This window comes from Falco naumanni, chromosome 1 (assembly GCF_017639655.2).
Source record: "Falco naumanni isolate bFalNau1 chromosome 1, bFalNau1.pat, whole genome shotgun sequence".
Classification (NCBI taxonomy): domain Eukaryota; kingdom Metazoa; phylum Chordata; class Aves; order Falconiformes; family Falconidae; genus Falco; species Falco naumanni.
In genome coordinates this window covers 69357509-69370686 of record NC_054054.1, presented here as the reverse complement: position 1 = coordinate 69370686, position 13178 = coordinate 69357509, and the positions used below count along the sequence as shown (strand labels likewise).

At 38.2% G+C, this 13178-nt stretch overlaps 1 protein-coding gene across 5 annotated transcripts in view; it reads left to right on the top strand.

Moving 5' to 3' along the window:
- The first annotated feature begins 36 nt into the window (after positions 1–36).
- Positions 37–13178, top strand: part of GSTCD (glutathione S-transferase C-terminal domain containing) — a 73781-nt gene continuing 60639 nt past the window's right edge. Inside the window, exons 1-4 of one of the 5 annotated variants that reach the window (XM_040598149.1) lie at positions 38–85; positions 4055–4203; positions 8867–9298; positions 10948–11409. In XM_040598149.1, coding sequence (XP_040454083.1) covers positions 8888–9298; positions 10948–11409 — 873 coding nt within the window. In that variant the 5' untranslated portion in view covers positions 38–85; positions 4055–4203; positions 8867–8887. Of the gene's footprint in view, positions 86–132; positions 330–4054; positions 4204–8866; positions 9299–10947; positions 11410–13178 lie in introns of those variants that run through there. The other 4 variants (XM_040598178.1, XM_040598139.1, XM_040598168.1 and 1 more) reach the window with 4 other exon arrangements.

The window sequence follows — 13178 nt, the reverse complement described above, 5'->3', positions numbered from 1 at the left end:
CGTGCGCGCGCAGGAAGGGGCGGAGTCGGGGCGGAAGCGGCGGGGGAGGGCCGGGCTGCGTGCAGGGCCGGGAGAGCGGCGCGGGGTAAGCGGCGCTCGCGCGGGGAGGGACGTCGCCGCTGGGGGAGGGGCGGGCGCGGCGGGTACCGGGAGGTGCCGGCAGGTGGGTGGTTCGGTGCCCTCCAGGAAGCCCCGGCTCGCTGCCCTCTCCTCACCCGGGCTCCTCGCCCGGGAATGGCCGCGCCCGCCCTGGGCCGTTAATTGTCCGTGCTGTGAGGGAGGGCTGGCGGGAAGCTCCCTGCTTAGGTGCCCGTCGGTGAGGAGCGGCGGTAGGTGTCGGCGGGAAAGGCGCTTGCAGCCTTCGAGGCGCTCGCCTGACGCTCGGTGACTTACGGCCGAGCTTTTTGTGTGCGTGTGTGTGAGGAAGGGTCGGTGTCGGCCACCAGGTGCGACTCCTGTGGGGGCTGCCCGGCTGCGGAGGGAACGGAGCAGGCCTGTGGGGGAATTGCAACCCGGTGCTGTGATTTTCTGCAGTAACCCAGTTCTTGTGTACCGGCCTTCTGCAGTCTGGCTTCTGTTCTTCGTAGCCTGCGTCTTGCTTTCTTGGAGCATTGACGGCTTTTGCTTTGCTGATACACCTGTCTGAAGTTCTGGTTTGAAGCTCTTCAGGAAAAGCTTGCATGCTTCGCTTAGGATTCCCTCGAGGATGCAGTGGTGGCCCTAAACGCGTACAGCAAACTGACTGTCTGGGCAGAGATGTAACTCCAACTTCAGAGTTACCTGTCGTGAAGCACAAGTGTTAATTTTGAGGAGAACTGCGTTTTTAAATTACTTATGTTAAATGTTTCTCAAGTATTAATGTCTCTAACAACAGTTCTCTTTTACCATGTAGCAATCAACAAATGAAATCTTTTCCAGGAAATAAAAGGAGGCAGATATTTATGCACTTACTTATTTTTGATGTTTTAATTCTTTATTTTCCTGGGAAACATTTGTTTTTAAGCCAATAATTTTCTTGACTACACTGTACCACAGTGAAATTGATTTAACCGTTGTTTAGTGCATATTGAAAGGGAAGGGAAAGTAGCAACAAACAGTATGGTTAGTGAAAGTTACATTGCTTAATATTGATAATTTTTAAATAGCAAAGTGATTTTTATACCAGAGGTAGGCAACACTATTTATCTTGTCTTTTAAATTACATTGCAAATCCTGTGGAATCCATTACTTCTCCCTTTCCTTCTTCCAACAGTGGCTACTGTAAATAAGGCCAGTATAAAATAAAAAAAACCCACCTTTTCTCCCACAGAATTTACAGTCTAATTAGAGAAAAAGAAGTGCTGGGAAAAATACTGTGAGTGAATAGTGTAATGTCTTGTAGGTTTTTTTTTTTAGTTCTGTGTTCCATGTTTTGTTTTATTGTGTATGCCTGTGGCTGCTTTTGTCTTAGTAAGCTGCCAAGGGATTCATAAATTTATCCCATTTAATGGAAGGGTAGTAGTTTTGCAAAAACACTTAAGTGAGAATGGGCAACCAGGTAGGCTATTAAGTCTTTCAAAGGAAAGGCTGTGTATAAATCCACAAGGAAGACGTACTCTGCAGAGCCAAAATAGTGCAGCAAAACAACTCTCTTAGAAACAAAAAATACAGGAAACAACACTCTATAAACATCTGTGCTTAGAAACAGGATGTTAGGGAGAATTCTCTGAAGTAAAAGATGGGAGAGGGATGGGATATGGCAATGTGTGTGCAGTTCAGTTGAAGTCACTGTGCAAGAAGACCATATTTCTTCAGAGGAAACAATGAGGAAATGCAGATAAAGTCACTTCTAGACAGAAGTCCTGGACAGACTCTTTTTGGTTTCTCTTCTATGAGAGACTTGGAAAGAAAATTAGCGTGATCATAGTTTTACATTGTATTCATAGACTGGACTTAAAAACCCACACCTACAACCAAGCAAACAACAACCACTTAAGGAAAACGTCTGATTTTTAGGGTTGCTTTAGGACAGGCTTCTTGTGTGACACCAAACTAAAAATTCTCTTTGTGCTTCAGCTTTTTCACCTCTATAATGGGAACACAGGAAACTTGCACCTTGCAAGGCTTTGGGGAGGAAAGCCTGTGAGACACTCAGTTTGCTGTTGTGATGAAAGGGCATAGAAGTTTCTTACAGTAGCAAGCAATATAAATAAAACCAGACTGAATGCTTTGGTATTCTAATGAAATCAATATGTAATGAGTTACAGCCATTACAGAAGTCTGTTTTATTAAAAATACTTCTTCAAGTTTTTTTCTGGAATTAAAGTATTAGAGTAGTTGCTGCTGAGAAGCTCAATGCAAAAAGCAGAGTGGGGTTTACTATTGCTACCGCTCTTTACCATCTAGTCTGGAAAAGCCTGTCCTCTTGGTCTGGAAAGTGCATAATAACTTTAAACATGTTCATAGCTAATATTTCCTGGTTTTTCCGGTTTGCTTAAAAATTGCTAACTTCTATTATAAGCACGTGGAATAGCAGAATTCAGGCAAAAAAGTAAGGGAAAAATACTGGTTAACAAGGTGTCAGATTAATCATTTTTGGGATACAGCTGCATTAAAGGAGGAGGATTCAGTGCTTCCAGTTGTGAAGAAATAGTACAGTGATCTAGTCAAACATGAGACAGTGGAGATCCTTGGCATGCGCAAAGACTTGAATTGCCAGTATGAACTAGGACAAACTTCAACACTTGGGCTTTCTGATAGTGGTAGTGCATGTAGTTCTTGCAATTTAGTTGTGTGTATGGCAAAGGTTGTATCCAGGACATAAGTTTTGTTTTTCGCATTAGCTAATATGCCTTTTGTCAATCTCTAAAATCTTTGTTAAAATGTTTTAATAAAGCTGCTCTCATCTTAGTCATTCTAGAAACAAATGTGTAACGGAGAAAGAGGAAAATCTTTGATTTGAATGGTTACCCTGTAATTCAAGATAGGGGCCTTTGACTGAAGCAAGTGGCTTTACATTGATCACTATCTGTCTGAGGCTGAAAAAGAAAATTTCCTAGGTAAACTTTTGAGGTAGTCTCTGAATGATCTTTTTTGTGATTAATTGATTTTTGATGTCTAGAGGAGTAAGAGCAAGAGAAATCTGCTGGATTAGTTTAAATCTTCTAACTTCAAATATTAATTTAAAAAACTTAAGTTACTGAGGAAGGCATGTTATTTGGCAATTGCAGTCTGGATGAAAGTTCGGTATGAGCTCAAAAACTACACTGTCCTTGTAAGTGCTTTATGAAAAATGAAGGTAGAGAACTTTTAGCAGTGCTTTCTGAAGTTGGTAGGGAGACACCTGCCTTTAGAAGTCAGAAAATGGGAGAGGGTGATTTACAAAAGATTTTCTCAGCAATTGAGCTCAGGCCGTTTTTTTTTTTTCCTCTCATTTTGGCTAGTAGGTTCTAAATAGTTTAAAATTTCTGTTTACCCCATGCATTGTGAGTTCTATAGTTGCAATGAAGCTGAATCTCTAGTAGAGACTTACTTTATTCAGAATGGCATTTGAATGTTCAACTTGCATATCTATGAACAAAATTAACTTAACTGCCATGTTTTGGCATTCTGAAAATATTCTTAGGTAGAATACAAATAGATTAATAAAGAAAAAACCCCTTAAACTTTTTAACTGTTGTAAAGGAGGACAGAAAGAAAAGGCCTTTGCTCTGTGAGAGTCTTGTATGTTAAGATTTAACTTAGAGACAACTTACAGCAAGTAGTCTTCTACGACATTGTCTTCTACTGCTCAGCTCTTACAGGTGTCCACTTGGTAGCTGATTTTAACATGAGCACTGTTAATTGCCTAACTGTTGATCACAAATGGAAATATCAGCTAATAAGCTTCTCTGTTCTTGTTTGAGGATGGTACCTTCATCTTAATAATTTGTATTTTTAATTGGGTGAAATGAAGAATTAAGCATGAGTATCGGAAGGAGAGGGAGGAGCAAACCTGAGCATATTTGACCTTGAATTATCATGAATGTAAAGGTACCTAACTTAACATGTTTGTTTGGGTTTCCTTGGAATTTAGGTGCTAGTTCTTTGGCAGCTGTAAAGATGTGTCCCTGGATGACCATGATTGGCATAGCAAAGGAGGAGAGAAACAGCTGGAGGATGCAAACAGGAGCTTCAAGTGCAACATTTCCTGCTGAGTGAAGCTCATCTTTTCATTCCTTGAAGGTTAGCTGCAGAAACGGAAGTATAATTGTCCTAAATGGACCCTAATTAAGAATATAATTTGTTCTGCTCCACACAGTAAGCTTAATAACTCAGATCTAAATCGACCATATCAGTAGCAGAACAGGGAATGTGGTTCTGGGAAACGAATTTCAGTATTGTAGCACTGCAAATTTGAGATGAGAAAGGGACTTTGGTAGGAAGAATAGTAGTATAGTATATGAGAAGAATTTAAGACTATAATTGAAAATAATGGGACTGAATATTGCAGAGACAACTTTAGGTCAGGTACCACGAGTACTTGCAGAATCAGGGCCTTTAGAGAGACCTGATTGCCTGTGTGAACAGAAATTAATCGCGGTCATATAAATGATGAAATGATAGATTGGTTTATCATGGCCTGGAAATCGCGTGTGTATGTAAGTACCTATTCTCAGATTTAAGACGCAATCTTGTGAAATGTGCAATGTTCTTAACTCTCCCTGAAAACTAGAGAAATAAGACATATATTTGTGTGATGAGAGCTGGAGTTACCTCCTCCTCTGGAGTTGTGCTTTTAAGTGTAAGATGTTAGTTGCTTGTACTTTTTTCAGAAATCAGCAATTTACAGTGTATTTTTATTTGGTTCAGAATTACTAACTGGAATGGTTAATTGTTGCTGTATTGATCCTATCATTGTTTATGTGATTCCTTAAAACGGAAGTTCTCATATTGACCATATTTTTCATCTTTGGAGTTTTCCCGTACTTCTCCCATGTGGGGAGAGTCTCATTAATCAAAACCACTGCCTTAGCTTAATCCTTCTCCTCTGCCCTCACCTTGATATGAGAATCCCTTTCTAAAGGTTTTTATGAGTAATTAAAAATAATCTGAGCAGCTAGTGGATGTCTTTATGAATGAGTGATATTTACAATTTTTTGCTTTTTGGGATAAATGCAACTTCAGCATGTGCACAAAACCTAGCTAAAGGAGAACCTAGCTATTGGAAGACTTATTAAAAATATAATATCTGCCTATCCAACTAAAATAAAGTGTAGAAATGTTTTTTTTTTTTACATATCAGAAAATTCTACAGCAGATATTGCATCTTCATTAAGAGCCCTGAGATTCTTATCAATGACAGCTCTGTTTTAATTTCAGGGTTAATATAGGTACTTGTATGTGAGCAGCTAAACTTCAAATGTTGCTGGGTGTTACGCTTACCTCTGTAGACCTGTTCACTGGTTCTTTGTGCGTCATGGAGTTGAATCATACAATTCAGTGGAGACTTACTGGAGAACGTTTTTGTCCTTTTGTCCTTTTGGTATCATGAGTAGGTAATTACAGGCAGGTACTGGAAGACTGCTAGCCACTGAGTATGGTAACTTGTGTTGTACTGGACAGTCTTAAGTGAGAACTGCTTCCAAAGGCTAGCTAAACTTAATGTACATGCTACCAAGCCTGTGTGAGGTGGCTTTACGTGAGGAGGGAGAACACAAAAAAGAGCTAAATCCATGTCTGAACTGACTCTGTGAAGAAGGTATAACAAGTCACGGGACTAGAGGGTACTGTGCTGATTTAGTGTGTAATACCAAGACCAGCTGATGCTGCCTAGTTCTGAGCCACTGTCAAAATGAGCAATTTCTGGGCTTCCTGTCGCCTGCAGTTGCAGATTTCTACTATATCCTTTACATGAGCAATTTTGTGGCTATGTGCTGAGTGGCATTAATTTACTGCTCTGGCTGAGGAGGAAGAAGAGTCTTGGTTCTTCCTTCATCCCCTTCCCAAAATAATTTGATCTTAATCAATTCTGCAAACTGTTCTGATTTTACAGTGTGAGCACAGCTGTGTAAGTAGATCGTGAATAATGTCACTGCTTGTGTGTTATTTCTGTCTTTGTAGAAGTTCATTTAGGTTTGGAAAAAAATAATTCAGTCTCTCTGGCATAGTTCACCATGCTGCAGCTGAGTAGTGGTAAATTACTACAAAAAATTACTTACAGTTTTGAAGAAGTTAGTAACCACCCTCAAGCTGTCTGGCTCAGCTGTCTCCCAGAGGTTCTTCCTTCAAGGCATTTAAAAGAACAGACCTCTCCTGAGCATACCTTTGCCTCAGTGCAAAATCCAGAGCCTTACCTCAAATGATTGAGAAGTTACTTTTAAGTGAAGATACTGTTGACCAAATGAGGTGGGCTGTACATGTATTCCTGTTTGCGGACCCCGTGAAAAGCATGGAGTGGGTAGCTGGACAACATCTGCTTATCGTGCGTCAGCAAGATCCAAGTATTGGTTTATCTGGTTTGTGTGACTTCTGTATGGGATAGTTATATACCTGAAGGTAATAATATTTTAATTTGACCAGATGACATTTCTAGTCAAATTTCAAACTTCAAGGAGATGGGTAGATTAATAGGATAGCATCAATTCTAGTGTTTACTGGACTGAATACAGAGCAGACCAATAACCAACAAGTAATTATTTCTAATCAGTTTCTTTCTCTGGGAGTGACTGGCGGCTGCTATCTATTACTTATTGCTACTGAGCAGAAATAATTTTGTTCAACAGATTGGAGGAGAATTCACATTCATGGTGTTCACCCTTTCATTACCAGTTTTCACAGCAGGACATTTTTGTAATTTTAATCGGTGGCCTGATTAAGTAGTACCTCTGTTTGGGCATCTTTCAGATATTTATTTTTTATTTTTAGCCTAATGATGTATTATCTTCTGTGGGGAAACAGTGCTTCAGAGCTGCTACTCTGGATGAAAAAGGGCAAGGGCTGCTGTACCTATTGAAGAGTACCTGTGTGGTGAAAAGATTGTTTTACTTGTGCAGTCCCGAGTGATAGATTTGGAGTAATTTGTAAGAATAGATGGAAACTATGGGAAAACATACTTTGGAAATAGAAACCTCTCCAGACTTCACCAAAATATTTAGCAGTTCTATACAGCATGGTAATGACCAAAAAAGCTGATTATGTCCAGTGAGGTCAACCAGAAGAAAGAATTCAGTGGTGAAGTGATTTCTAAGGTGAATGTGTATGTCTGAGTGGCTGGAGTGACCAGGAAAAACCCTCCCAAACGCATATGAGGGTACTGTTTAATATTGAAAGAAATACTGTAGTCGAGAATATGCATTTGTGCTAGTAACTATGGATTTAGCAGGTAAGACTAACTCTTCTTGACCAATCTCAACAGTACCTTCACTATATAATTTCTTACACAGAACTGTACTTAACGATATTGAATCTGTCTCAACTTACAGGCTGTCAAGATTTATCCAAATAAAATAGCTTTTAGGAAAGTGGGTATTTCATTTTGTACTGTACTATGTGTGACAGGTGTGTTACTTGAAAAAAAGCAACAGTACTTGTTGAGCCATTGGTGTTCTGAGACAAAATCATGTCATGTAATGTTTTAAAAATGCTTCACTGTAACAATCGCTATTATGATCTCTACTGAATGTCAGGTGGACTTGATTTTATTCTTCCACTACCTCTTTTTATTGATTTGGCCCAGTGACAGATGATACAAAATAGTAAATTTGATGTACATGTCTACATGAAAAAAAAATGATAATCTAGATGTCAAATGAAAACCTGTTTTGTTTTAAATAATTGTCATATTCATGTAACTGTACAGACACCTTATCTAGACAGTGATTTGAAAGGCTGATGCCGTTCCAGTCTCACTTGTGCTTTATATATATGTATATAAAAAAAACCATACTGACCTTTCTTAGCAACATTGACATTTCTTTCTCTAATTATAATAAAGCTTTCTTCTGTAATGATTGTTTTAACAGTGCCATCTAGTGTCTAAAGCTTTTCAATAGGTGTTGTGATTTAAAAGTTAATGGGCAATTTTACTGAGTGATGGAGCAGAAAAATTGTTCCATCATTGTTTTATATTAAACTGGTATGGAATAGTTTAATAGCAAAAATACAATTTTCAACCAATTCTAAAGAAAATTGATTAAAGCTTTTAATATAATGAGAAGACATTGATTTCAGCTATGTTACTGTTGTATTTAACTGCTTTAAAGTAGTTGTGTGTTTGAGGTATTCATGTAGCATTCTTAAAATGAATGGGTTTTTTTTTCTTCGTATGCATTCTCTTGATCTTCAGTTAGTATTTTCACCAGGCTGTAGATTAATATTCAGTACAGGAACCAATATTATTTCCCATAGCCTAAATATCCTCTCTATATATGCCTTCTAACAGTTACAGAAAGATAAATGTGTGTATATTAGCAAAATGACTGTTGTAGATATGTGCTCAGGAACTTGTTTTTCAGTACTGTATGGTTAATGTTATGGGAGATTATTGCTTAAAGAAAAAAACCTACCTTGCTGTAAAATGTTTATACGCTAAAAAATCTAAAAGGAAATAATATTTTCTTTTGGTTTTGTATGTTTTGTTTGATGTCAGAAATACGCTAAAATGTTAAAAAAAACAAACCACAGATCATTTCCACACAGACATTTCTATGTGAAAAGAAAGTGTATATGTGAAACCATTCTTTTCTCTCAAGAAGGGCTCGCAGTCCACTTAGGCAGGATGTCTTTAATAGTGTCTTATGCTAAAATCAGTTTTAGCACATAGTAGAAGGACCACTGTTTCAAACCCTCTATTTTGTTCTGAATTCTGTATTATTTTCTGAATGTTGTGTTCTGGTTTCTATTTCAGGGACTTCAGCACAGGAGGAAGATGAAAGATAGTGTCGCTGAAGAACATTTATATTTGGATTTTTCTCATCAGTACGGAGATAGTATCTTTCCTCTTCATACATCTATTTCACTGTTTTTGCTATCCTACTGTGACTGCAAATTATTCAAAATTTTCTTGGTGCCAACTGGTGAAGATGTGGATGACCAGTTTGTGACAAAAAACCTCCTTGGTGATCTTGAGTTCCATTTAATCTCCAGATGTCAGCTTCCAGTGGTTGTGCAGAGCTGCTGTTTACCTGCTGTTGTTGTGAAAGATGGCAAGTTCTGCCGAGCTGGGCTTTCTGTTGTCTTAAGGCATATAATACAGAAAACATATGAGGCAGATCAGTCTAAAAAGGATGTTTTGGAACTCTTGGGCTTTAAGAAGACCTGCTTAAAAGCCTGTGCTGAAGTGAGTGCATCCCTTTCTGTTAGACAGATTATTGGGTTTTTTATAAGCATTAGATACTCTGAAGTAGACCCTTAATATTCATGTAAAATAAGTTCTTTTATTAAGAAACTTCATTTGCTTAGAAATGAAATTTCCTCAGTGGAGAGGTATCTGTATTTTGGCATAAAGACGAAAAATAATTCTTTTTAAAGATAGGACTTGTTAGCAGCACAAAAAGAACCTTAAAATTAAAAAAATAGGTTAGATCTTTGTTTCATGTCTAGCAGTGTAGTTTTAATGAATTAAAAATACAACTTTTGCAGTTTGAAGTAAACTAAGAAATACCTAATTTATTGTTAATTTTGATTTCAAGAGTACTGTATACTGTTAGCCCTCATCACTGCCAAGACATGCTGCTGGCTTATGTTTAGCTTATGCTCACCAGGATGTCCAGGGTGTTTTCAGTAGACATCCTACCTGGTCAGGTAGTCAGTCCCTAGGAGTTCTGAGCCTGTACCGTTAGAGGGGTGTAGTCCATCCTAGGTGCAGGATGCTTTATTGTTTTATGTCAGTTCCAGTCAACCTGTTCTCTAGCCTGTGCAGGCCCCAGTGAATGGCGGCTCTTTCCCGGAGTTTGTTGACTGCTTTGCTCAACTTGCTGTCATCCTTGATGTGAGTGTATTCCACCTCGCCCTCCAGGTCATGGGTAAAGATAATTAAATAGGATAGGCCTCAGCATAGACCCCTAAAAAGCTCCACTTCTAACTGACCTTTGGATAGAGGGTGAACCATAAACCACTACTACCCTTAGAGTTGATATTTCAGCCCATTTATCACATAGCAGTTTACTCATTTAGCAGCTCATCCATCTAGGCTTGCCTTACTCCTCTCAGGAGGTTGAAGTCCACTGTTTCATGATCTGTACATCCATGGTTGCCATTGATTACTGTGCCTTCAATCCAGTTCATCCCTGTTGGTGAGCAGCAGATCTGGGGAGGTGTATTCCTGTGTTAGTCCCTCTAGCACTAGCATAGAGAAATTGTCCCCGACATATCCCATTAGAACCTGTAATTCTAATCTCTTCTTGGAACTGCTGGAAAACTTGATTCCATATTTCACATGGCTTCAATGTGAGTAAACTGAATAAAGAAAGACAAGAATTTAAAAGTTTTAAAACCTTTAAGTGCAGAGACTAAGAAAAAGAGGACAGGAATATGAGAAAAATAAGATTTTTTTTTAAGGTGCTGTTCTTTTAGACTAATTTTTTTTGATACTGTATGCTAAAAACCACTGATAACATAATGCATTTCTGTAAAATAAATGTGATCAAATCTCTTCAGTGTCATCTGGTTTTGTTATCAGTACCTAGTAGAGGTGACATATATAAACTGATTGCAGCTTAGCTTCTCCTGAGTTACGCAGCCACCCTAATCTTATGCCAAGAATAAGGAATAAAAATATGCTATACTGGATAACTGTTCTGGTATATATATATAAGATTTAGCTTTCTAATTCTGCTATTGCAAAAGTAATACAAAATATCTGAGCTTCAAAGATTATCAAAGAATGTACTTAAAGCTGGAATTTCTTTGCTTAAAGTGGACAAGAAGGTACCCTGGATTTTGTTTCTCTTTTTGATGAGACATTAATTACATAAATTTATCTGGCAGGTTAGTCAGTGGACCAGACTTTGTGAGATCAGCATACCTCTGGCTGTTGAAGGGTTTTTGACTGCATCTTCTGAACGCTGTCAGACTATTCCTCCTGACATTTTACAGCTTGAAAGGAAGCTGGGAGAACCTGTCCGAGTACATAATGATGATAAAATTAGAAGGCAAAAGCTTCAACAACAGAAGGCAGGTGCCAAGGCTGCAGCGCCTGTACTTGGTAAAGAAGCAACAGAGGAAGAAAAAACAGTGGAAATGCATGAACATCCCCTTCCAAGTTTGGAACTGAGCATAGCTTTCTCCAAGCTGCTTGTCCAGGACGTATCAGATGCAGTCAACAGGGAGGCCCCTTGCATCAGGAGAACAAAAACCTCTGACCTTCCGCTTTTGGACCACGTTTTTGCAGAAGGGCTTTATTTTACCATGGCAGATATAGTGCTTTTGCCATGCATCCATCAATTCTTGGTAAGATGACAAGTCCTGCAAATATTAAGTAGTGTATATGTAATTTTTTTAACAACTGGGAAGTTGTAAAATGTGTTAATTCAAAATATATTGTTATTTGCAATGTAAACTTCACTTTTTTGTACAAACTTTGTACAAACAAAAAACAAGGATTGGTGAGATCACCACAATTACTTTTAAATACATAGGATATAAATATTTAGTAAACGCTGTCAAGTGTTAAAATGTTATGCTGAAATTTTGGCACCAAGTTGCCCAGAACATTCCTCCATGAAAAAATAGAAGGACATTTCAAGTACCTTCTAATTTGCATAAAGCAAAAGTAAGCAAGCAAGCATGAACCTATTTTCTTGCCTGAATTTAGTGTACTAGATTTATGACCACGACTCAATGGATATTTACTGAAATGAGACCACATTATCAGTGAGGAATTTTTTGAGATTTGGAATTTTGATTCTATCATAAATTGCAAATTTTAAAGGGAGGGAGGGTTGAGAATGGTGTAATGATTTTAAAATGATAGAAGAGATGTCCCCCATGAGAGATTTAAAATGGACACATAAAGTACATTGTAATATACATAGGAAAAAAAAAGTAGGTAAGCATGAACCTGGTTTAATTTTGGTTTCAGTGTACTGGGGGGTCAGGCAAAATGAATTCCTACCCCGTTTGTTCTACTTTTTCTACATGAATGTTATCTGAATTGGAATTCTTTTCAGCAAAGGCTTGAAACTTTATGTGACTTCATGTTGAAATGGACAGAGATGCCTAAAAGAGAACAAGTACCTTATAAGAAAGTGGGAATGCCTTTTAAGGAGGCAGTGAGCAGAGAGATTCAGGGACAATGGTGACTTTTCAGAGGTGTAAATCCTTCATGTTCCTTACCCATCTGAAGAGGTACTTGGTTATTGACCAGGGAAAGACTTCCAAAAGCTCATTTGTTTATCCTACTGGTAGTTAATTTCTTGAGATTCCCTTTGAGAATTTTTTTTTTATCTACAAATACTTGTTTTGAAAACGTGATGTGCTATGACTTCAGATTTGTTTATTGCTCCTCATAATGGGTTAATTATTCTTAATCTCTGCTGTTCTTTTTCTTCTAGTTCCTAGGAATGACTTCTTTGTTTAGGAGGAAACATTCCTGTGTAGCCAACCCAGCTTTTTATCAAGCCCTCCCACAAATGCACATCCAACTCACATCTGTAGATAAAGATGGGTACTTAGGACAGCATAATACCTACATATCACCAAACATTTTATTCTTCTTTGCAATTTTGTTTTTAGAAAACTTAGTTTGTGTTCTTCTTCAGGCAAAGATTGATCACTGTGACCCCACTCACAAATGAGGTGGTGTGCGTAGGGGGCAGCTTCTTTGGGATGAGCTTCAGCCCTTGAAACTTCAATAATCTGTAGTTTTCTCATTCATGGTACTGTTGATACTAAATTGTTTTCCATAGTTTATGGAAGATACTTTAGCGAAAGAAGTTACTTGAAAAAAGTTATGTTGCTAGAAGCTCTTGGAATGAAATTTGTAACTGAAAAGTTATGATTCTCCTTGCAGTCCTATGAGATTGGCTGCTTTTTTTTTTTTTAAATTGAACCTTAGTTACCTGTATGATCCAACAACATACTGAGAGAAAATCCACACTTTCTGTTAAAGAAAAAATTCATACAGACATGGTTACCACTAGGCTTGCTTTAATCACAATTCAGAGCTGGACCGCTACCTTAGTGAGAGGCAGAGAACAAAGGGGTGCAGCACAGCTTAC